We start from the raw sequence: 24,670 nt of genomic DNA on the forward strand, positions 1-24,670 counted from the left end.
TAATTACCAGAAAAGGTATTAATGTTAGTAAATCAAATCAAGACATTTAACTTGAAAGAAAACAACTTTACAAACGTGCAATAAATAACCAGAGCAGAGCAGCCGGGTGACGTCACTTCTAACATCCTCCATGCCAAGTTTGTTTACATCCTTTGGGCACGTGACGTTTTAATTTTTTAAATATTTTATATACATGGCCAACAAAACAAAACAAAATTTCTCATTTGAACTATTTCCAACTTGAAATACATTCAACTGAATGCAGGTTTAAATTCCCGACACTTTCAGCACCTCTACTGAGGTTATTACGATCATTTAGAAACCTGCCGGTGCTCCTCTGTCAGGGTGATTACGGTAAACCTACAGCCGCAGTCACTTCATGTTTACTCCTGATCTCTGCTGTACCGCTGCTCTCCTCCTCCTCCTCATCCTCATCCTCCTCCTCATCACCTGCAACCAAAGTTTACCGTCTGCTGCTCCGACTGCAAGGTACGTTTCCCTAAATGTTAATTTCAGCATTTTTAAGACGTTTTTTTGGTTTAAGCTTCGATAATAAAATGATTTTCTGCGGCTGCGCGTCACCGCTGATCTCCTGTAGAAATGAGTCATGCGTAAAAGTGAACTCTGATTTTGCTGCAGGGTCCAGCGGTGTGCCATCTTATTGGACTTTATATCTAATGTGTGGATAACAGCTTTACTGCATTAGTGTTTGGAATTTTTTATTTTGTTATTTTTTTTTTGCTGCCATTTTGGGGCCCATCGGCCTCAAAGCAGTCCTTCTAAAACGCAACATCTGCCCTTTTTAGCCCGCAGCTCCTCCTCGTGAAGGGAAACCAGGAGACGGACTTCAAGCTGCTGGGCCCTGATCCAGGTCCGGTTTTAACACGGAGTTACCTCTCGAGTTGAATCTACAAAAGTCTGTGTTCATGCCGGATTTCGAGCACTTCAGATTTTCCTACTCGAGCATGAATCCGGTCCTGGGGGAGAGCGGCCTGCTGGCACCGCAGCAGCAGCAGTATCATCACCAGATGACCGGCCAAGCCGACTCCACCGTCCCGGAGCCGGGCTACTTCCTGGGGGACCACGGCGGATTCGGGCCCGATGGGTTGTCCGGGTTGGACCTGGGCTCCCTGCCACCGTCGGGCCTCGCCTACCTGCACCTGAGCAGCCCCCTGCACCGCGTCCCGCCGGCGGCCACGGCGCTGCGCAACGACCTGGGCTCCAACATCAGCGTGCTGAAGACCCTGAACCTGCGCTTCCGCTGCTTTTTGGCCAAAGTGCACGAGCTGGAGCGCCGCAACAAGGTGTTGGAGAAGCAGCTGCAGCAGGCCTTGGAGGACAACGGCGGAGGGGACGGACACCAGAGGCCGCTGACCAAAGACATGGGGGTCCAGACTGGATTTATCGGGCCCATTCCCGCCAGACCGGGCCACATCCCGCTCCACAACGCCAACAACTCGGCCTACCTGCCCGGCGGCCTCCTCTCTCCCACCCTCAACCCGCCTCCGCTCTTCGACAACAAATACCTGCCGGGAAACAACCTCAACACGGACTCGAACTCCAACCTCACCGCGTCCGGGTTCCCCGTCGGCTCGGCTCTGAGTCCCAGCGACCCGACCAGAACCATCACCAACATGAACGAGAGGTTCGCCGCTCGCACCGGGACGAGCACCAACCGCGGCCCGCCTCTCCCTCCTCCTCCTCCTCCGCCCCGCTTCCTCCCGGGAAGCATCTGGTCCTTCAATCACACCCGCCGCTTCGGCGCCGGGAGGGAGTCGTGCGTCACGGGACCCGGGATGTCCTGGACTCACCCGGACGGCGTCGGGGTCCAGATCGACACCATCACGCCGGAGATCAGGGCTCTGTACAACGTGCTGGCCAAGGTGAAGAGAGAGAGGGACGAGTACAAGAGAAGGTAGGAAGTGCTGACCCTCATCTTTCTTTTGTTTGATCCTCTGCGAGTTTTCAGGATGCGTTCAGGGGCCTGATGTTGGTTCTATGTATGTTATGACTGAAATTCACATTGAAAATAAATGCTTTAGATCAGCTAAGATTCTTTGTATACAAGAAATAAATTCACAAACGCATCACAACAATAAAACAAGTATTTTCCGCATTGTTGCTGTTAGATCCTGTTTCATCTCAATATTCAATATGCAGCCACTGATATTTAATACATGCTGTAAATATATTTATATATACACTGCTGTATATATAAAATGATGATGGTTGGTAATCTAAAGTCAATAATTCACCATTATAGTCAAATAGGTTGTTTAGTTTCAGGGGGAAAAAACCTCCTTCATAATCAACTCAATAACAGTTTTACATCCAAGATTTGATGTCGTACCAGAAATTATTCTCCAAAGTGTCACAGCAGCAAAAGTAAAAACAACAAAAAAAGTAAACAGATGTCTGATAACAGATGAAACCCCTGAAATACTGTTCAGCAGCTATGAAAGTGAGTTACGTTTCTGTTCCATCATCACTGAAGGTTTTTATCGATCCATCTCTGGAAAGATGAAACCTGATGTTCGGGAGGTTCCAACCCGACCTGATGATACGAATCTGTCACCGAGGACGCTGCTGCAACTCAAAGAGCTCGACTGCTTTATGGCAACGTTTGCTTTACAGGGATTTATTTTATTTCTTTTAACCTTTTAATTTGGTCCAAAGAGACTCACAATAAATGCAGAAACAGAAGCGCGGTGTCGTAAAAACTCAACTTCTTTTTGCTTCGGTATGTTTGACGTATTCATTTCACGAGTTTAATCAAAGACGAAACCTTTTCACCGTCGTTGAGAAGTTTAATTTTGAGATTATGAGGTATGTTTACAGCACATATCCAGATTATAACACCGGTGACGTGACGGTGAAGTTGTTGCTGCGTCTGAGGTCGTGTAACTGCTACGGCGGCAAGTTTACATACTCATACATATTTTAATCCATTTATTTTAATTATTTCAACAATATACTTCTGCAATTTTCAATTGTTGTTCTGGATTTGTGTTTTAAAGTCTGATTGTCCCATTTCAGTCACAATATGTTTCACAATAAAAGCCTTGTTAAGGATTGAAAGGGTTTTTTGCTCACTAAAAGAGTGCTTTTAATTTGAAATGCAGACAGGAAGTGATGAGTTTGAATTAATGTGTAATGCAGTAGGTTAACTTTAACAGGGCAAACGGTAGCGGATCAAAACGAGGCTTCGAGTTGACGTCGTGAATCGATCGATACGACAACTCCTGACAATTTAATTGTTTTTTTTATTGATTCTCTGGCGTAAAAAACACTTTTCGATCAACAAACACTTAAAAATGTAAAAAAAAAAAATGTAAAAAAAAATCCAAACGCTAACCAAGTTGTTTTTTTGCCTTGGTATTCCACATTTGAGCACGATGCTGAGTCGTGTATTTTCCACTTGAAAAAATATCAAACTAAATGATTTGTAAGCTCCGCCCACTTTCAGTTTTCATAAAGAATCGTGACCTTGGAACCCTTTAGAACCTGATTTCACCTGTTTGGATAAATATTTTGACTTCTTTCTTGTAGTTTGACTGCAGGATCTTGTGTGATGCATTCGGGAAGTATAGTTGTTTGTTTTTGACCCGTATTAAAAGAGGTGATATTTCAATAGCTTCCCTCAGCTTGCGGCGGTGTGTTTTTATTCGTTTGACCTGCTGCTGCCTCGTTCACTGACAGTTTCCCCCACTGCTGTGTTGTGTTAAAAAACCCACTGACCTCGGTGCTTCGGCCTGCTGAGGCAGGACGGCTCTGCAACACAAACCTTCAGTCACATCGATCTCAGCAGCAGCAGCAGCAGCTTCCTCCGACCTGCTCATCACTTCAGATCCGGTTCTGCACTGAACTCCGTTAAATCTGTATTTTGTAGGAAGCTGGTTTTCCAGTTTCATGTTTTCTCGGTGCCCAATTTTCAATTCTTACCGCGTTTTTTTTTTTTTTTTTTTTTGCGGGCACTTTGCTGAGCACGGCAAAAAGCATCGTCTGAAAGGGGCTTTTCAGCTGACGTTTCCATGGAGACCCGCTTATTTTCACATTATTAGACAGCGGTGAGGTGAGAGTGGGAGCGCTTAATGGTTTTTTGCACAAACATTAAAAACTCTCCTGGTTTTGATTCATTAATTGAAAACAGAATCAGCTGCGTTTAGAAAATATCTCGTCCTCCGATATAAACAAGCGGCAACCAGCCGTGACGCCATCCGCCGGTTTGCGTCGCCATCTTGGAGCCCGAAGTGACCATATTTGGATGATGTGGAGGAGGACAATAAGCCCCGCCCACCAAAAGCTGTAACCTGACCGCAGCACAGGCCTGTCAATCAAACGGACAAATATACTGCTTTTTTGCGGCCTGATATCTAATTAATGATGGAATTATTTTCAGAAGTACCAACAAAAAACTAATCAGAAGGAGAGACTGTAGCTGACGACGCCATAATGACTCGTAGAAAAAAATGATTGACTTTGGATTTGATGAGAGAAGTTGAATGGGAGTCTATGGAGCCGGAGGCTTTTTGGAGCCGACCTCTGGTGGCACTCGATGGTATTGCAGCTTAAAGCTCTTTTTCATCAGCCTCATTTTTCAGACCTGGAAGCTACGAACACTTTTATGTCCAGTCTGTGGATTTAAACCTTCAGGAAGAAACATCCAATCACAGAGCTTAAAAATTCTGCTGCACGTTTCACGAGCAGACGGTTTACTGACCCTCGATAAAACATTGGCATCTTCTGATTATCGGGATCTTTCAGAAGTTTATTATTCTAGGCTGTTATTAAATGTTTGTATTTAGGGCTGTGGTCAGGATTTGAGATCGTAACCCTCCTCTTACATTTGTTGTAAGTTTTATTCCCTTAAAATGTGAATTATCTGTTTCAAAGTCTTCTCTAAGCAGGAATATAACTCCGATTGGAGACCTGACAAAAAAAACAACCTTTAATTTATTTATTTATTGCAACAGAAAAATACATTAAAATTAAAACAGTTTTCAGTCTAAAAAAAACCCCACTGAAATGAGCTCATAAAATATTTTGAGTCTTGTAATGTGAACTCTTTCTTCAGGCTTGTCCGTCATCGTGGCTGCGACCGAGTCGGACTGTTTAAAGGAGCAGCGCTTTTATTTCTCCGTCATGTGACTGTCGATGTTTCTGCTCTTTAGAGAGGAAACTGTCTGAGGAGAAGTTAAAACAGGATCTCCTGTCATGAGTCCTCCCCTGCTTTCTGTCTTCGGTCTTCATCTCCTGGTCTCTTCCTGTTCTCCTCCTCCTCCTCCTCCTCCCCGTCCTCCCCCCTCCTCCTCCTGGTACCTGCAATGCAGCACTGGGCCTGTGACCGCCAGCGGTGATGTCACCCGGTCCGCCACCTCCCTCTCTCCCCATTTTACCCACTGCCTCCCTCTCGGTGTCTCTCATCACATTTCTTCTTCTCTGTTTCTATTAACCTGTTTTTTTTCTTCCTCGCCGACTCCTCATCCATCCTCGTTTCACCCCCGCCTCCCTCCCACCTCCCCCCACCCCGTCCCCGGTGACCCTCTGCAGCGTCAGAGAGGTGCTGACATCATCTTTGTCATCATCATCCTCCTCCAGCTTCACCTCCTTTGAATGTGTTTCAGCGCAGCGTTACTGGGAAAGATGTTTTGGTCAGGAAACGTTTGCGCTGCACGGCCAAAAGTATGCGGACGCCCGCAGGTGATTAATTAATGTGCTGCTGCCTCAAACTGTATGTAAAAGTGTTCGTAGCTTCCTGGTCAAGGAAAAATGAGGGGGAATGCGGAAGCGTCTTAAGCTGCAATACCACCGCGCGCCACTAGAGGCTCCAAAGCAGTCTCATATAGCTTTTCCACAAATAATTATGACGTCGTAAATGTGCAGATTTATGTGTTGTTGTTTTTTCCATCCAGACTTTAAAAAAAAAAAAAAATCTATCACCCTTCTAATAACAGAGAGCAGCAAATGTCAACCCTTCTCATCTTTCCAGTATCGCCTCTGATGACAGATTATACAGCGAGTCACGCTGTGTTTGTGTCTGTTGGAGGGAATACGGAGATAAAAGTAGAGGCCGATGACGTCACTCTGAATATTGATCTAAAGAAGCCTTCAAGTTTGACATGTTGTTTTTTAGCTCCTTTAAATCACGGCTGGTTTTCGTCACGATGTCGTAAACGTAGACCGGACGTCCGGCAGGAATTCACCGAGTAACCGACACGCAACAGAAAAAAGTCCCGGAGAGGTCAAAACTTACAGCCACACTTTGAGGCCTGAAGTCGAAGGCTTTATCGGTCCCTCCAGGAAATCCGCAAAACTTTCAATCGCAATAATGAACTCAAAATTCAAGCAAACTCTGCAATATTTACGGGAGCTTGCGATTTTTTTTTTTTTTATTTCTGCGATTTTTTTTTTCCGCCAAAAAATGTCGTCAGCAGAAGCTGTGCTGAAAGTGCTTACGACGTAAAGTAAATCTTTTTGGACAAAATTTGCTTTACTAACACAAAAAACTCCTCATTTACAACCAGAAAACGCTCTGTAGGATAAAACAAGATCCCCGACTATCACCTCTACAGCTCATTGCTTTTCTGTTAGTCTGCACTTTAAAACTAATGACAGACATGTTGTCAGAGGGTTTACTAGCAGGCGAGCTGTTTCCCCTTCTTTCCATTGATTATGCTAAGCTAAGCTAATAGCCACTCGGCTCCGGCTCGTCCGTTTAATGCTAAAACTTGAGATCAATCTCCACATCGAACGCTCGGCAGCAAAAGAGAATTTTACTTCCAGAATTTTTTTTTTTTTTTTTCCCGCTTTCCACTCCTTTCACGATGAAGGTCGTATCAAGGTCGTCCATCTAAACCCTCTTTGGAGAGATCAGCGTCTCAACTGTCTCAAGCTGCTTTCAGCTGTTTCAGTTTAAATTCACGTCATCGCTCTATATTCTCGTGCTTTTTTTAAATTTTTTTTTTTTGCATCATCCAGCAGTTCTTGATTGTGAAACCAGCTGCAGGTCAAACGCGACACCGAACCGGCCGCCTGACTGCAGAGACTCGTGTCGAGACTGAGAAACAGATCGGAGCTACAAGGACATCAGCTCTCACTGCTGCTCTCCGGCTGCCACAGCCGAGCGTCTCCGTCTGCTGTTTTCTAATCGGCATGACGATGGGAAAAAAAAATCTGCCATCTTCCTGTCGGGAAGCCGGGCGTGACTCTTCACGCTCAAAACCGGGAACTGAACTTTGACGACGTGACGTTAATTCGATCCGTCGGAGACATCGCAGTCGTGGTTCAGATGAGCGTTCGCGTCGAGGGCAAAGCGGCGATCGTATTTAAGTGACGCTTCGATTCGGTGGGAAATGAAATAGACAAAACCGCTGCAAAAACACGTCCAGCATCAGAAAACAAAGAGATTCTTCGTCTGGTTTCACGAAGTTTGTGTTCTGAAATGATCCACCGCAGTATTTTTAAAGCTCAACTTCTAATCCATCTGCTCTTCGTAAACTTTTCAGGAAGTGATGTCAGAGCTGACGTACATCAGTGATGTAGTTTAGTGTATTTAAGTCGGCCTAAGTCATTTCATTACGTGTGATTTGGACATTTTTCCACTTCGCCTCAGTCTCAATCTTTAATGAGCTCGTGGGTGTTTCTGGATCATGTTTCTATCCGCTTTCCTCTTTGTAGAGTTTTAACCTGAATTTATGAATGCAGAAACGATGGTTTTCACAAGTGTTCCTGAGCCCATGCAGTGATTTCCACTCCAGAATAGTGTGTTTTTAATGCAGTGCTGCCTGAGGGCCCGAAGATCACCACCATCCAATATTGGTTTCCAGCCTTGTCCCTTGTGTTCAGAGATTTCTCCAGATTCTCTGAATCTTTTAATGATATTATGAACCGTAAACGATGAAATCCACTAATTCTTTGTAGTTTTACGTTGAGGAACATTATTCTTAGATTGTTGAACTATTTTCCCAAACAGTCTTTCACAGAGTGGTGAAACTCTTCCAATCTTTCTCTTGCTGAGAGACTCTGCCTCTCTGAAATGATCTTTTTTTATACCCAATCCCATTAATGTTGCCATGGTAACCTAATTAGTTGTGAGATGTTCCACCAGGTGTTTTTATTTTTTAATTTTTTTAGCTTTACACACCTTTTCCAGTCTTTTGTTGTCCCAACTTTTTTGAAACATGTTGCTGGCATCAAATTCAAAATAAGTATATCTTTTGTTCTTGTTTTGTTTTTATTTACATTTTATACCTTTTAATTATTGTTATTAGAAATGATTGATTTTAGAGACGCTTTTTCCAAAAATTGTAATATGCGTTGTTTTGTTTTGGCTGTAAAATTGCAAATCGATAGATATAAATTCTTATTGAAGACCGGAGACTCCTGACATCACACCAAAGAAAGAACAATCCTCTGAGACCGGTTTCCTCCTGCGCCGCCCGTCTCTGCTCTATTTCCGTCCTCTCTCCATAGTAACTGACTCGAGTGCTCCGTGCTGTTCGTGCTCTGCATGCTCGGTTCTCCCCTCCTTACATAACACATGCTGAGGAATCACAGCGGAGGTGGGCGGGGCCTTTGACGCTGCCGCACGGTGTCGGTCGCCCAGGTAACCACGGCGGCGTTTGGCCTTAAAGCTGCAGAGAGGAAGATAACGAAGAACTCGTCTCATCCCAGCTGAAAAAAATTAGGCCGAGTTCTGCCGAGGTCACGGACGTAATGACGGTAAAAAAAAAAAAAAAAAAAAAAGAAGATCCCAGAGACGACACAGATGAGAAGGAAACACCGCTGAGAATGTAAATCCTGTCCAGCTTCACACGTGATCTAATCAGGGAATATTATGTGACTGTTTTCATGGAGCTGAGTTATCTGCATCATTGTTAAATTCCTGCTCTGTGTGTGTGTGTGTGTGTGTGTGTGTGTGTGTGTGTGTGTGTGTGTGTGTGTGTGTGTGTGTGTGTGTGTGTGTGTGTGTGTGTGTGTGTGTGTGTGTGTTGTATTTGTAGATGGGAGGACGAGTACACAGCCAGAGTGGACCTGCAGGAGAAGGTGGTCGAACTTGAGGAGGTAAACGAGAAGAACTTCTCCAGTTCAGAACTCCATTCAAAATTTCTCCCTTTTTAAAAACATATGTTTTAAATGTACGTAAAGCGCTATAAAAATAAAGTTATTATTATTATTATTATCTTTTTTGGCTTAGAGATGTAATTAGCTTCTCTCCATGTAATCAGTTGCATCAGTATGAAGGTAATTTACTTTATTTTTTACGCAAGTATAAAAGAGTTTTTTGAGCAGATGTCTTTCACTACAATCAAAAATCGAGTTTATAAGAAAAATATAGATATAATTTTTTTGCCAGAAGAGTTCCTTGGGCTTTTTCATTCTTTTATTTTAACCTTTTGTGTTCCCGACCAAAGTGCACCTTCATAACCCTGGTTTGAATTGATAAGCGGCGTTCTGGATCTTTTCTTGTTTTAAAAGATATACGAAGTGGAAATAAAATTCTTTGGATCGAGTTGGATGTAAACGGTGGCGCTAATTCTCTACTTAGGAAGAAGAAGGAGGCGAGATGAGATTAAAAGAGCGCCAGACAGCGACGTGGAAACAGTTTAAAGAAATATGACGTTAGTTTAACCCAACTGTTTTTATACAGCTGAATGGAAACGATTTAATCGGCGTTTGAAACTTCCCAGTGGCTCCTGAATGCATCATATACCTGTGAAGGACATGGTGTGTTGACATGTTTCCGTCTGATTGGACCTGTAGGACCTGCAGGAGAGCGAAGTGTGTCAGGATGAGCTGGCTCTCCGGGTGAAGCAGCTGAAGGCCGAGCTCGTTCTCTTCAAAGGACTCGTCAGCAACGTGAGTCGTCTCCGTAACACGTGTTTGAAACTGAACCCTCATCTTAATACTTTGATTTTTAATACATTTAAATTTGAAGTATTTATTTACAGCCCCATTCATAAAGAAGTTGGGATGCTTTGTAAAATGAAAAAAAACTTAATTGACAAGTTGCGTCAACCCATATTTAATTGAAAGTAGACCAAAGACAACAAATCAAATGTTGAAACTGAGAAATTTGTGTTCTTTTTTTATTTTTTTTTTTTAATATTTGCTTATTTTGAATTTGATGGCAGCAACACGTCTCAAAAAAGTTGGGACAGGGTCAACAAAAGACTGGAAAAGTTTTGTTACAGTATGAAGAGATAATTTTAGAGAGGCGAAGTCTCAGCAGACTAAAAGACTGTGTGGGCAAATAGTGCAACAATTTAAAGATAATGTTCCTCAATGTAAAATTACATCATCTACGGTTCATAATATCATTCAAAGATTCAGAGAATCTGGAGAAATCTCTGTTTGCTAGGGACAAGGCTGAAAACTAATATTAGATAGTGGTGATCTTCAGGCCTTCAGGCAGCATCTTCTGGAGTGGAAATCACTGCATGGGCTCAGGAACACTTCCAAAACTGGGAACACAGTCCAGACGTGTCTCCCATTGAAAACATTTGGCCACATCCTGAAACCAAAACTACGACAAAGGAGACTTCAAACTGTTGAGCAGCTGAAATCTTATTATTTAAATTTTACACAGCTTTTTTGGAAACAGGGTTGTGTTCACGTTTTTCTGACTCATGACTGAGCAAGATTTCTCAGCCACATGTAGTCGCAGTTTTAGCTCAGCCCAACAATGATTTCCGCGACCCTCCAGAAAACCAGAACAAAAGACCAAATCTTTTAAACAAACAACAGAACCAGTTCTCTCGTCTTTGCTTCAGAACCTGTCCGACCTGGACAGTAAGATCCAGGAAAAGGCCATGACGGTGGACATGGACATCTGCCGCCGGATCGACATCACCGCTCGCCTCTGCGACGTCGCCCAGCAGAGGAACTGCGAGGACATGATAAACATCTTCCAGGTACGTATCCACGGCGACGAAGGTCCAAAATAACAACAAAAACCCCTCCACCTGGACCTTTTCAAAATAAACACGTCTCCGCCCGGCAGGTGCCGACGCCCCCCTCCACCCTGAGCCGCCGGGCCAGGAAGCACAGCGGGCAGTCGGCGAAGGGCGGGGACGGAGACGAACTGAGCATGTCTGAGAGCGAGGGAGGCGGGGCCAAAGACGAGGAGTCGTCCAGCACGTCGGCCAATCAGATCAACGAGCAGATGCAGAGGATGCTGAATCAGCTGTACGTGACTTCAGCCTGAAACTTTCTGTCATCATGTTTAAACATCATGTAGCTGATGTGTGTGTGTGTGTGTGTGTGTGTGTGTGTGTGTGTGTGTGTGTGTGTGTGTGTGTGTGTGTGTAGCAGGGAGTGTGAGTTTGAAGACGACTGTGACAGTCTGGCCTGGGAGGAAAATGAAGAAACTCTTTTGCTCTGGGAAGATTTTCCTGGATGCACAATGGGAGTGGAAACACATGGAGAGGTACACACACACACACACACACACACACACACACACACACACACACACACACACACACACACACACACACACACACACACACACTTGTTTCACTATTCCCACAGAGATTTTAATTGACACCTATAAAATATGAAATAACTTCAAACATGAACCTTCTACACCTCCTCTATATTATTATATTGATATTTTCACCCTGATTTTATTCAACCACTGACATTATTTTGCTTCCAGTGAAGTTTTGCCCTCGAAAAATGTTGTGCATCATTTATTTTTATACTCCAACTGACCGTTTTATTGTGTTTCTTTCTCTCCCTGACAAACAGCTGCAGGACGAGTCCATCGAGAAAGTGATTAACGACACCGAGTCTCTGTTCATATCCAGAGAGAAGGAATACCAGGACACCATCGACCAGATCGAGGTGAGACACTTTCATTCATCTCGGGTTGAAAAAAGAAATGTCAGAGGGAGTTAGAAACGGTGGAGCGGAGGTGGAAGCAGCAGTTTTACTTTAAACCAAACAACAGTAACGGTGTCGGTGTCTGCGGCAGCTGGAACTGGCAACAGCCAAGAGTGACATGAACCGCCACCTGCACGAGTACATGGAGATGTGTTCGATGAAGAGAGGCCTGGACGTCCAGATGGAGACCTGCAGGAGACTCATCACGCAGAGTGGAGACAGGTCACACACACACACACACACACACACACACACACACACACACACACACACACACACACACACACACACACACACACACAGACACACACACACACACACACACAGAGACACACACACACACACACACACACACACACACACACACACACACACACACACACACACACACACACACACACACACACACACACACACACACACACACACACAGAGAGACACACACACACAGGTGAGGTGTAAACGTCCAGATTTTGTTCTAGGTTCTCTAGAATGGATCGTAGGAACAGGACAGTCTGTCCTTCACATTGACCTTGACCTTTTGACTGATCCCTTGAGTCCAGGTGAGCAATTGTGCCAAATTTGAAGACGGTTCGTTAAAGCGTTCCTGAGATAGTCGAATTGACGTAACTGTGACCTTTGACCCTCCCAAAATTGAATCAGTTGATCTTTAGGACCGAGTGAACATTTCTGCCAAATTGATAGAAGGTCCTTCGAGGTGTTCTTGAGATTTAAAAAACAAACAAACACAAACAACAAACACTGAATCCACAATCTTCAGACTCTTCATAAACCATCTGACTGAAAATATTCGGTCTGCTACATGATACAGATGAAATACTGTAAATTAAGATCCTCTCTTCGTCTCGGCAGGAAGTCCCCGTCCCTCGTCCCGCTGACGGCGGACGACTCGGACAGCGAGGAGAAGGAGAGGAAGAAGCCGGCTCTGCCCGGCGACTCGGTGGGCGGCGGCTCCTGCTGCGACGTCAACGCCGCCATCCCTCCCCTGAGCTGGAGGAAACCCTGACACACTGCTGCCACCGCATCCTCTTCCTCCGGCGCGGCCCGACAGCCTAAAACAGAAAACACAGAAATGATGTTTCATTTTTGGTGACCTAAGATAGGAATTCTTTCCAAAAAAAAGAAGCAGCAGCTGTAAAAGTCTTGATTTTTAAATGAATTTTCTCTCGAAGAAAATCAAATTTAAGAAAAAAAGAATTCTTTGTGTTTAAGCAGCAGAAAAGTTTCTCTAATTTAGTTATTAAACCCATAAATGATCATTTTCAGTATATGAAGTCATTTTCCAGGCTGCTGTCAGGTTTTGAGCTTCATTAAATAATCCACTGGATGTGTGAGCGCTGCCCTCCTGTGGCGACAAGCGCCAACTACACCTCCTGAAGGTCAAACTAAAATAATTGCACTTTAGAACAGATTTTGCTCCTATTTTTTTATTTTGTGATGAGATTTATTTTGCACTAATCCGCACAACTTGTAACGCTGCCTTTCAGCTGAGAATCAGTGATGCACAAAGTAGTTTGCACGTTATTTATTTCCACTAAAATGTTTATTATTGTTATTGTATTGTGTTTGTGTTATTATTTACAGTTGTGTGCAGCTTTAGTAAATATACAATTTTACCCAAACTTGACTGTAACTATGGAAACAGTTGTAACCTTGCCTTAAACAGAAATCAACATTTTAAGTATACGACGCCTTTTAAGCTGTAAAGGAAACAAAAAGTGAAAGTTTGTCACGTGTCTAAAACATTCGAGGTTTTTATCTTCTTGTTTTTCTTTTAACGGCTCAGTAATCACATGGAAATTAACAATATTAACCCCGATTTATTTTTGATACTTTCACTTCTGCATCCAAAATGACAAAACTCTCTCGAGGCAACGGCCTATGTTTCATTTTGTTTTTGTAAATTTGGAGGATTTCAAACCCCGAAAAGACAAAATCCACATGACTTGTTTTTAAAGGCCAATTCTGTCTGTTAATAAAGAATCAAAATATTCAAATGTGACAGTTTTCCAGTTAAAAATCAAGTTAAAGAGATTAATTTAGTATTTCTTGACCCAAATTATGTATCTGATAGATTGGAGAATTCTTTAAAACGTCATTTTTAGACCTTCATGTAGTCAGAAAATAGGTGAAAACTTTACAGATATTTTGGTTTTAAGTCAAATATTTTGACTCAAGTTCAGAATTTCAGTGACCACATTAATGTTATATTATAGTGAACACAGTGTGTTTTTATTTTGATAGTACTTTGAACAAATTATTTTTTAATGCATGCAGAGAAAAGTTTCCATTTTTTTTCTTTCTGCTTTAAATTTGAAGAACATGAGAAGAGAATTAAAGACAATAACCTCTAATTTTAATCTTTATTTGCTCAAATGAGTGAGGGAAACACATTCGCAAATATGATTGTGAGATAAGGATTTATTTTAGACTAGTACCATCTATAAATTATTTTTAAGGCCAAAGAAGATGTGAAAACAATAACTTCACATTTTAATCTTTGTTTGCTATAAAGAGTTTTTGGAAATGAAACCTGTCAATATGACATTGAGATGGATTTTAAGTGCTGAACCTGGAAGGTAGATATCACATTATGAAAAGTACGATTAGTGTTTGAATTTATTACCAATATTAAAGGAAGTCAACAGATTGCGGCTCAAAACCCCACAAAGCCACTTCCCTACAGTTCCTCTGTGACGTGTGACAGATCTGTTTGAAAGGACTCGCGTGGGATTTTAAGAGTGTTTTATTTTACACAAGTAAAAAAATCCATTTTAAGAACTCCTGTAAAATGTACAGTTTGTAAAGGCTAAATAATGTATCTAATGTACATAATGATGCTGTGTATAAAGCCGAACTGCTGCAAGCTTCATGTCCTACAATGTAAATTAAGATGCGATAAATGAAAGTTGAACATTTTATTTGAACTTTTTTTTAAGTTTTAGTATTGCTGTTGCTGGTAATAGAATTAGCGCTGTTGTTAGCGTCGTAGCAGTGATGTGAGATGTCAAATACTCCAGACAAGTAATATGTGTAAAATATGTTGGGAAAAATAAGCTGTTAATCTTGATTTGAAATATGTTTGTGCTGTTTCTTTGGTTTTTTTTCTGCCTGCAGTGAATGTTTTACAGTTCACTTCTTCAAACGCTGTCAAACGTTGATTACGTGAATGTCCACTTATTCAGTAACCTGCCATGTTCACAGGAAACAGAACCACTAAAGGAACACTTTTACTTTTAGTCCGCAAGTTTTCTTCACTGAACACTTTTACGGTTTTATCAAAACAAGATTTAAACTCTTAATATGTCTGTTATCTTTCTCTTTTGTTATCTCACTGTTTTTTATTTTACACACAGTGAAGAAAAAGGACTAAAATGTAAAAAGTCTAATTGTTCCTTTAATGTCAAGAAAAAACAAAAGCAACTGCTCGTGTGCAATACAAGACTTTAAATAGGCAACCATCACTCACCTTGTGAAACGGTACAAACGCTGCTTTAACGGAACTGTTGATATCTATTTAATCTGAATGTCAGTAGAATCTGAAGAGACCAGGAAGATGAGGAGAAGATGACGAAGACCTCGAGAAACGGAAACTAGAACAGGAAAGAAAAGCCAAATACATGAGCTGATTTAATTTGTCTGTTTTCGTGGGTCTTTGGGTCTATAGAGGTGTGTGTGTTTGATCAAAATGAAAAGATGAACAAAATAAATGACAATAAAAAACCTTTCTACTCTTTGGATTTGTTATTGACAGTGACAGAAAGTAACGGCCAAATATTTAGGAAGTCATACTATAGTATGTCGTTCGAAATATGATAAAAAAAAATTTAAAAAAAAGTCATACTATAGTACAGACCTCGGCATTGTACGGCCCGCGGGCCACATCCGGCCCTTTGGCTGTCCCTGACCGGCCCGCATGAGGTCAATGGTAAATTAGGAATCACACGTAAATAAGTGCACATCATGCATGTGTAACCTAGGTAATGTTCAGTACCCCCAATTTACAGATGTTCCCTAAACGTCTCACCATGCGGGCCAGTGGTCTGAACGTCCTGGCGGTTGGCCGGAGCAGAGCCCTTTGCCCCCCGTCCCACTCTGAACCACCACTCACCTACCGGAGACCCTGCAGCTCAGACAGGTGCATGAGGCAGACAAGGTTTGGAGCAAAGTACGACATTTAGAGATTCCCAAGAGATATCGAGTGCTTGTTAACTAAGTTGTGTCCGAGAATTGTGAGTAATTTACATTGAGGAACATAACAAAGTAAAAACCAGTCAGGATAACAACGTTTGGTATGATGTGAATGAATCATGGTCATTGTTAGGAGCTGTTTAGCCTCCACCGCTGGCGGCTGATGAAGCCATGAAGCTGACGGAAGCACAACGTTACCGCTGCTGACCTCGCGCGAATGAAGCACATGTCGGTGTGTGTGTGTGTGTTGAATTTTTTTTTAAGTTACTGTATATGTTATAAAAGTATGTCGATTGCCAAGTGTATGGTTTGAAATTGAGGCAAAATGAGACCTGTCAATGGGCGGTAGGAAGAAAATCCGAGGAACTTAAAGGATCCAATTTTATTTGCACTTTGTTTTCTGAGATCTGTTTTTTGGGATTCAAACAAACAACCGAAAAATACCTAACCCTTCTCTCACTGAACAAAAACAAATAACTGAAAAACAGCAAATGAGGTAATTACACTACAAACAAAATATCATTTTTGTATATTTTTCTTTGAAAAACTGCAAAAAAATATGCTCATTTTCAAAATCTTTTTCGTGAATGTTGATTGAATAGTGATATAATGTTGACGTTTTTACAATGCTTGCACCACATTTTAAGAGCCTAATTGTAACATCTACTACTACCAGTAGCAGCTAATAAAAACCATACAATTTACTGCTTTTCCTAAAGAGATCAAATTAATATTGAGCAGAATTGAGTTCAGCCTGTTGGTCCGGCCCTCCACAACAGTCCCAGTTTCTCATGAGGCCCCTTGGGAAAATTAATTGCCCACCCCTGCTATAGCATGTCGTCAAAATATAAAACAAAACAAGGCATTCTATAGTATGTCCTTTTAAATAGGTTAACATTGTTTTATAACAGCTAAAAGGTTCTGGGTTCGATCCCGGGCAAAATATTAAAAGGACAAGTCAGTCTTCCAACATTATTTATTATTTATGCTGTACTGTGTCCATACAAATATGGAAAAAAAAGTCATGTCGTCTGAAATATGAAAACAAAGTAAAACTATAGCATGTCAACTAAAATATTACAAAAAAAGTTACACTACAGGATGTTGTAAAACAAGAAAAACTAAGCATCAGAAGCACAGTGGTTCAGTGGTTAGTGATGCTGCCTCAGTGAGAAGGTCATGGGTTCAATTCCATCTTGAAACATGAATGTCTTTGTCAAAAAATCTAAAACACGTAAAGCTGTAGCATGTTGTCTAAAATACAAAGACAAAGTCAGACAATAAGATGTTGTTGAATATATGAATAAAAAGTCACACTATGGTGTGACTATTTTTCCATACAAAAAATTTAAATAAAATTAAGGCAATAGTATGTTGACTAAAATATGACATAAAAGTGATACTTTAGCATGTCGTCCAAAATAAAATAAAAGTCACACTAAAACTACACCTTAAACATTTCCTGTTTCTCTTCCAAACTATGAATGTGTGTGTTGACGTCGGGCTGTTGGCCGACAGAAAACCTCGCGTCTCCAATCGTTCCCCTTTTTTGGGGGATGAAAAACTTTAAAAAATGCACTTAGTTCCTGTTTTCATGAATTACGTTACGTTACATTTCATTTAGCTGAAGCTTTTATCCAAAGCGACTTCCAATAAGTGTATTTTTATTGAAATGAATCAACGAGTCAAGTTGTGCTGTTACTTCCTCAAAGTTTTCTAATGAAACCTCTCAGAGGGGCCGGACGGGAAACACACTGACGGCAGCGATCGGTCCGCGAGCATCGCAGCTGCATGAATTAAAACCGGTAGAGTCGCAGGAAGACGAGCGCAGACGCTCTTTAAACCGTCTCAGGATGTCCGTCGATATCTATGCTGTGCCAGATTTCTCTAAGAAGGTCCGATACAACAGAAAGGTGCAGCAGGATGCAGCAGAGAGGGAGGACAGGGAGGTGGATATCTACCAGAGTGCGGGCGATATCGGAGATGATGGAACCGATTTTCCACCACAGGAAGGAGGTGAGTGAACGGCGTGACATTAAGACGCTTCAATATGATGTCAAATCATGCTTTCCTGTTCGTGGCATTCAAATCCTGTCCACCTGAACGTTTATGATTTCACCGTGAAACTTGAAACCGGAGCAGAGAAACGTCAGAATTTGGGGTTAATTATTTCGGGGAACAGAAAATCTTCAATTCGGCCCACTTACAGCCAAGTGTTCCTGAGCCCATGCGGCGATTTCCAAACTTTGTAAATGGTCAACAGAGTCCCTTGAAACGCTTCAGAAAGTCTTCGTCAACGAAGCGACGAGACGGGCGACTTGTTCTGAGTGAAGTTCAACGTTTCAAGAGGGGCGTCTGAGGGTTGTTGGTGTTATTGTCTGTTTGCTAAGTTGAGTTTAGCTTTTAATTTAGAAAGTTGCTGGTTTGTATTTCTTTAGCTTTGTTAGCTGGTTGTTAACTTGAGTTTAGCTGTTTATTTGCTAAATTAGCTGTTTGTTATATTTGTTAGAAGGTTGTTAGCATTGTTAGCTTTTTATTACCTTGAGTTTAGCTGACTTTGTATAAAAATCAGTTTGAAAGCTTTCTCAGCAGGTTGTTGGTGTTATTATCTGTTGGTTTACTTGTGTTCAGCCGTGTTTAGTGAAATTAGCTGTTTGTTAGCTGGTTGTCAGATGTCACCATTCATTCGTCCTACTGTGACGTTCTGAGGGGAAAACATTTCCTGCAAACCACCTGAACTGTGGCGCCATGGCAACCAGGTTGTCCAAAATGACAACACGCCCGCTCACACGCCCGAGTTTTCCACCCTTAACAACTCAATCGTTGCTCCTGAAGATTTCCGTCTTTCCCACAAAAGTTTGACTCAAACTTTGATGAAGGTTTTTACTTCCTCCTGTTCAATGTCCATTTCTGTGTTTCACTCCGTTTGTAACAAACAGGAACTAAACTTTGTGATCACACCTTAATTATTAACTGCGTACTTCTTGGAAACTATTTTCAGAAGCTCTCTGGGTAGAAGACTGATTCTCACACTTCAAACAGTTTGCATCTAACATTTCACGCTCTTCAAGGAAGTTGAGTTTGTGCGACACTGACCACAATGATTCTACTGAAAATGTTTCCTACAGCAGAGAAGGATGTGTCATAACCACAAACTAAAACCCTTTGCGTTGATAAACCCACTCTGTCGACTTTTTCTCTGCAGGAACAAAGACTCAGAAGCAGCCTGGAGTCCTGAAACGGCCTTTGAGAGGTGCAGCGTTGTGGCTGAGACTGCTGAGCCTCCTGACGTTAGCCGGGATCGTCATCCTGCTCATATTGTGTACGATAAAAAACAGCTCGGTGCAGCTGAGTAGCAGGAAATACTGAATAATAACACGTTGTTGTCAAAAGATGTCACCGTTGTATGTGAGGAGCCGACTGGTATCACAACAAAGCGTGAAATAGACACGCACGTTTACTACAGAAAAACGTGAGATAGCCACGTTTCTCCCTCTCTAGGCGTGACAGTTTCACGTTTTGTAAGCATGAAACTTACAAGTAAGTAAAAGTAACGCTAAAAAAGATCATGTGACCAAGTACAAAGGACATTTTTAGAAAGGCAGGAGGGGTGGTCTGGTGGAGTCAGAGGTTCAAATCCAGGAGGTGACAATGTTGTTGTTCAGTTGTTGTTGTTTTGATGTTTTTGTTTGTTACGTTCCCCGAATGATGTCTAGGGGAGGCGGGAAGTAACAACGTAAATAAACTAGGAAACAATGATCACAGGAAATAAATGAATAAACAACAAATATTTATTAACAATAACTCAAACAACCATACAAGGAAGAAACTTAAAACTACTTTCACCTACACACACACACACACACACACACACACACACACACACACACACACACACACACACACACACACACACACACACACACACACACACACACACACACACACACACACACACACACACAGAAACACACACACACACAACTACACACACCTACACACACACAAACACACCTACACACACACACACACACACACAGACACACATACACACACACACACACACACACACACACACACACACAGAAACACACACACAACTACACACACCTACACACACACACACACACACACACACACACACACACACACACACACACACACACACACACACACACACACACACACACACACACACACACACACACACACACACACACACACACACAGCCGTGTTCATTCAGTGTTTCAGCTGGTGGCTGCAGGCCGGATCATTGGAGTCACCTGTATCGACCCTGGTGGTGGAGAAAGAGAGAGAACACAGGATACACACACGGAACATTGGTGGAACCCAAGTAGAGTTTTCTTCCTCTAAAAGTTATATTTTCATGTTCATCACTTGGTTCTTCACGTGCAGCAGGTTTCATTTTCCTCCACTGCAGGAAAACGTGAAACTGTCACGCCTGGAGAGGCCAAAGCGTGGCCATCTCACGTTTTCCTGTAGTGAAGGTGCGTGTCTATTTCACGCTTTGCCGTGATACCGGGTTGGAGGAGCGAAGATAAAAGTAGTTTGGACAAAGATTTGTAAGACTAGTATGAAGGACAGTAGCTGAACCAAATAAAAAGCTCCAGTTTTAAAAGCTGAAATTGATTTCTGACAGGAAGTGTTTCATTTCTGTTTATTAAAGGATTCTGTGTTGTTGTTGTTGTTGTTTTCTAATTTAGTGATTTACAAATATATTTCAGTGACTTTGAAAATCAACTGCCTGCAGACCAAGTTAGAGGCTGAACTTAGAGGTGAGTAGTGATTTAAAATACAGTAATTGAGCAAATACAAGATTCAAACTTTGTCTTTAAAACCTAAATATTGTCTTATCGTTTTTACTGATGTATTAATTATTGTTGTTCTTAAGACATGAGAGTCAACAGCAGTCAGCTAGAGAGCAGTTATGAAATACTCAGTAAAAATAACAGTCAGCTACAAGAGGAAGTAAAGAAGCTGAAGGACACGATTGAAGGTAAGAAAAGTTTTAAACATCAGTTTTATTTTTACTTTTAAATCTAAATCATTTTTTTTTTTTTAATTTTTAAACATCCTGAAAAGGAAAAGTGATAAAAAAAAAGATCTTTAACTAAATATTGAAACTACAACTTTCATCAATTTGATACTGAAAACACTGAAAACACTTGTTTTACATGAAGGGAAGTCGTGTCCTAAAGGATGGACGAGATTTGGATCCAGTTGTTACTTTAAATCCACTGAGTGGAAAACTTGGGATGAGAGCAGGAAGGAGTGTCGGGAGAGAAGAGCTGATCTGGTGATCATCAACAACAAAGAGGAACAGGTGGGTGTGTTTGTTCATGTCTGTGTGATGTTTGATGTCACACATCTGTTTCTGCTGGTTTTGACCTTCTTCCTTTCTTCACCTTCATCCATTTATTTAACACGTTAAGTGGTTTTGAAGTCCAGAATGATCAGATCACCTGAACAAGACTCAACTTTCTGATTATTTATTCACATTAACTAGAACATGATGTTTTTTAAAGATTATTTTCATATTTCAGATTCTGTATTTTAGCATTTCTTTTGTTTAGTTTGTCGCACATTTGCAGTGAAATGAAAAAGTCCTTGTTTCTTTCTGTGGTGACAAAGATGTGGTTGATCAATAATAAAAACCAAAGAAAAGCATGAGTGGAACAAAAAGACGGCCAATAAGAGTAAAATAAATAGTTCATATTCAAGGTTTGATCAGAAAGCTTTTAAAATATTTTAAAACTCATTTTTATGTCACTGATGAAAATATAAAGATTTACTAGAACATGTGAGAACATAGAAAAAGCAGCATAACCAGGTCCTTTCTTTCATCCAGTCATGTTTTAGTTACAAACATCGACAGATGAAATGAGATCAACTTTTAAAATCTGTCTGATTCAAAGACTTCTGGATATATGAAACACTAAGGAGACCAATTTAGAGAGGAAAATGAAATTAGATGGAAATAATACTTAAAACATGTATTTCTTCAGTTAGACTTTTTTTTATTTATATAAAACTAAATTTTAACTTCAGTAATTATTTCAACAACAGTTGAAATTGAAGTAATTTTTTGGGAGTATTTCAGATTTTTTTTCACAACAGAAAAACAAAAGTTATAAAAGATGAATTTCTTCCTGATGTTATTACAACAGAAATATAATAAAACAAGACTGAAAACTGTGTTTGTCTCCCATGAAATAGGAGTTTGTCCGTGGACTGAATTGGAAAGGAGCGTCCTGGATTGGTCTACAACGCACTGAACAGACTGGATGGACATGGACATGGGTGGACGGATCACCGCTGACAGAGATGTGAGAAACTTGTATTGTTTCTATTTCAGATCAATGTTTGTAACTTGGAGATCCATCAAAATAGAAAAGAAACTTGTGAATTATTTCATTTTTAATAATCCTCATATACAGAATAAAAAAGGACAAAAATCCTTCTTTGAATGAACAGCTGATCCTGAACTCTTCATCTGCAGTCTGTGATGAGGTCGAGTTACAACAACTCAGTTTTCAGAAGTCACCATTCAAAAATGTTCAAACTGTCAGCTGCTAAAGTTCAGTTTGTTCAGTTTGTTGAATTATTGTTCTGCACAGTTTGTCCACCCAAACCATGTCAGAGAATACATGTCTCTTCTTCTCTGGTGTTTAGAAAAGTTAAGAACATTTGAGGGAACAAAAATCAATCTGACCATAAGTCCCAGGGACTAATTGAAAGAACAGCTTTATCAACAAATGTTCCTGCTGGTCAGCTGAGGTACTGCAACAACATCCCTGAAATCCAGACTTCAACCAATAATTTATTCTGATTGACAGCTCTGAAAATTCCCTGAAAATGATATCAAAGGAATCTGGAAAATATTTTAAGACATCTATTTGAAGGAGATAATAATCAATTTCAGCACACTTTAAGATTATGTTTTTTTCACAGGTTCTGGGCAGCAGGAAGTAAAGCTGATAGTTACTGGTACTATGCAGCGTGTTGCAATAATCAAGGAGAATGGACTACAGAATATTATTCTGGTTCTGCTAACTGGATCTGTGAGAAATAGATTTCCTGCTCTGAATGACCGAGTGGTGAGAAGTGTTGGACTGATGAACAAAGACTAGAAAAGTGTTCTGCATGAACCTCTGATTCATCTTCTATTATTTTCCTTGTTCATGATGTGCTTTCCATAAGTTCTCATCGTTGTGTTATTCTTTAGTGATGTTGTGGGTCCAACTGGACTGGAGCTTCATGTTGTTGTTTTTACATTGTAAATATTTGATCTGCTTAGTTTTGGTTTCACGTTGCAGTTTGAGAGCGTTTTTCACATCCCCAGAGAGGGTCAATGAGATGAAAAAGAAGAAATATAGAAAACAGAATGGAAAAGGGAAACTCAGGGATTCATTCAGGATGAAGATAACTTCAATTACAGCCAGCAAAAGCAGCGAGAACACAAAGACCTGACTAACCATCAAAAAGGAACCGATCACCTGTGTTACTAACAAACTACACTCAGACACAACAGGTGTCGTCATCACCTTCATCCTGTCATCATCATCTACTTCTGGTTGTCATGACGAACATGATCTGTGTTTTCCTATACTTGACATTGATTGGTTTGTAGACGGTGGGCGTCTGATGTCATCAAATAATTTGTAACTTTCAGTATTTCAATGTATTTTTTTAAACTTGACTTTTGATTTCTTTGTCGGACCAAATTACAATGAAAGACTTCGTCTCCTCCCCATGTGTTACCACGACTCATCTTTGATTCTCTTCTGGTTCTGTTTCTTCTTCTATGGTTTAATTGGTGACGATAGTCTGCTTAAACTTCCTCCAACTGGTCTGAAGGTCCAAACTTTGATCCAGATCAAAGCTTTCTACTTTTCTTAGACCAAGTTTTGGTCCTTTGGTCCGGACCATGATCTGAGGATCCTGTAACATCTGATATTTTGGTTCAGACTAAACTGAAAAGTTCAAAGGTCAGGACCAAACAAAGTAGGTGTGAAACCACACTTAGTAGTCTGACCTTAACTTTCTTATTGGAACAATATTTTGGAAAAACAACCAACTGAAAATGAGCTTTAAAAAACTGAAAAAACCTTCTTTAGTTGGTTTAGTAAATACAAACATGTCATGGTGATTCATGCTCTGATATTATTACATTTATGAAAAAGATCTTTAATTTCAAAGATCCTCATCGTGTTTCAGTAAGAAACATTTTCAACTGTTGTTTAGTTGCTAAATAAATTCTTAAAGACCAATGAAATTTGTCCATTTTGAGTTTAGATAACTGATCTTCAGAGCTTGTTGAATGCTGTTAGTTCCTCAAACAGAAAAATATAAATAACTGTAGAGTTCATACGTCACATTTCCTGTGTTAGAAAACCTGCTTCTGTCTTCTAGTTGTGTTCACTTCCAACTTGTAACTTTAATTAATGAAAGAAACCTCAGACGAAGGCACTTTTATATATTTTGGTGCAGCTGAGTTAAATGTTTGTATCTCTGCATTATGACAGCCAGGAAACAAATAAAAAGTGAACA

The 24,670-nt window shown here is 40.9% G+C and overlaps 2 protein-coding genes across 4 annotated transcripts; both read left to right on the forward strand.

Moving 5' to 3' along the window:
• Positions 1-377: 377 nt before the first annotated feature.
• Positions 378-15,632, forward strand: LOC138627734 (non-homologous end joining factor IFFO1-like). 2 transcript variants are annotated; one of them, XM_069710280.1, is made up of 10 exons: positions 378-489; positions 807-1,915; positions 9,003-9,063; positions 9,763-9,858; positions 10,773-10,913; positions 11,003-11,187; positions 11,311-11,428; positions 11,752-11,847; positions 11,978-12,108; positions 12,760-15,632. In XM_069710280.1, exons 2-10 carry the CDS (start codon positions 927-929, stop codon positions 12,911-12,913), a joined length of 1,971 nt encoding a protein of 656 aa, XP_069566381.1. In that variant the 5' UTR covers positions 378-489; positions 807-926; the 3' UTR covers positions 12,914-15,632. The 2 variants fall into 2 exon arrangements, with proteins under 2 accessions (XP_069566381.1, XP_069566382.1); XM_069710281.1 differs by having other exon boundaries at positions 11,314-11,428.
• Positions 15,633-17,532: 1,900 nt separating this feature from the next.
• LOC138627799 (CD209 antigen-like protein E) lies at positions 17,533-24,663 on the forward strand. Of its 2 annotated transcripts, XM_069710385.1 has the most exons (7): positions 17,533-18,114; positions 19,304-19,420; positions 20,845-20,895; positions 21,012-21,116; positions 21,301-21,443; positions 22,337-22,446; positions 23,072-24,663. In XM_069710385.1, exons 1-7 carry the CDS (start codon positions 17,952-17,954, stop codon positions 23,190-23,192), a joined length of 810 nt encoding a protein of 269 aa, XP_069566486.1. In that variant the 5' UTR covers positions 17,533-17,951; the 3' UTR covers positions 23,193-24,663. The 2 variants fall into 2 exon arrangements, with proteins under 2 accessions (XP_069566486.1, XP_069566487.1); XM_069710386.1 differs by lacking the exon at positions 19,304-19,420.
• Positions 24,664-24,670: the final 7 nt, after the last annotated feature.

Source organism: Brachyistius frenatus, unplaced genomic scaffold, assembly GCF_029030835.1.
Source record: "Brachyistius frenatus isolate BFR_SWC_R1_liver_20210118 unplaced genomic scaffold, ASM2903083v1 Contig_91, whole genome shotgun sequence".
NCBI lineage: Eukaryota > Metazoa > Chordata > Actinopteri > Embiotocidae > Brachyistius > Brachyistius frenatus.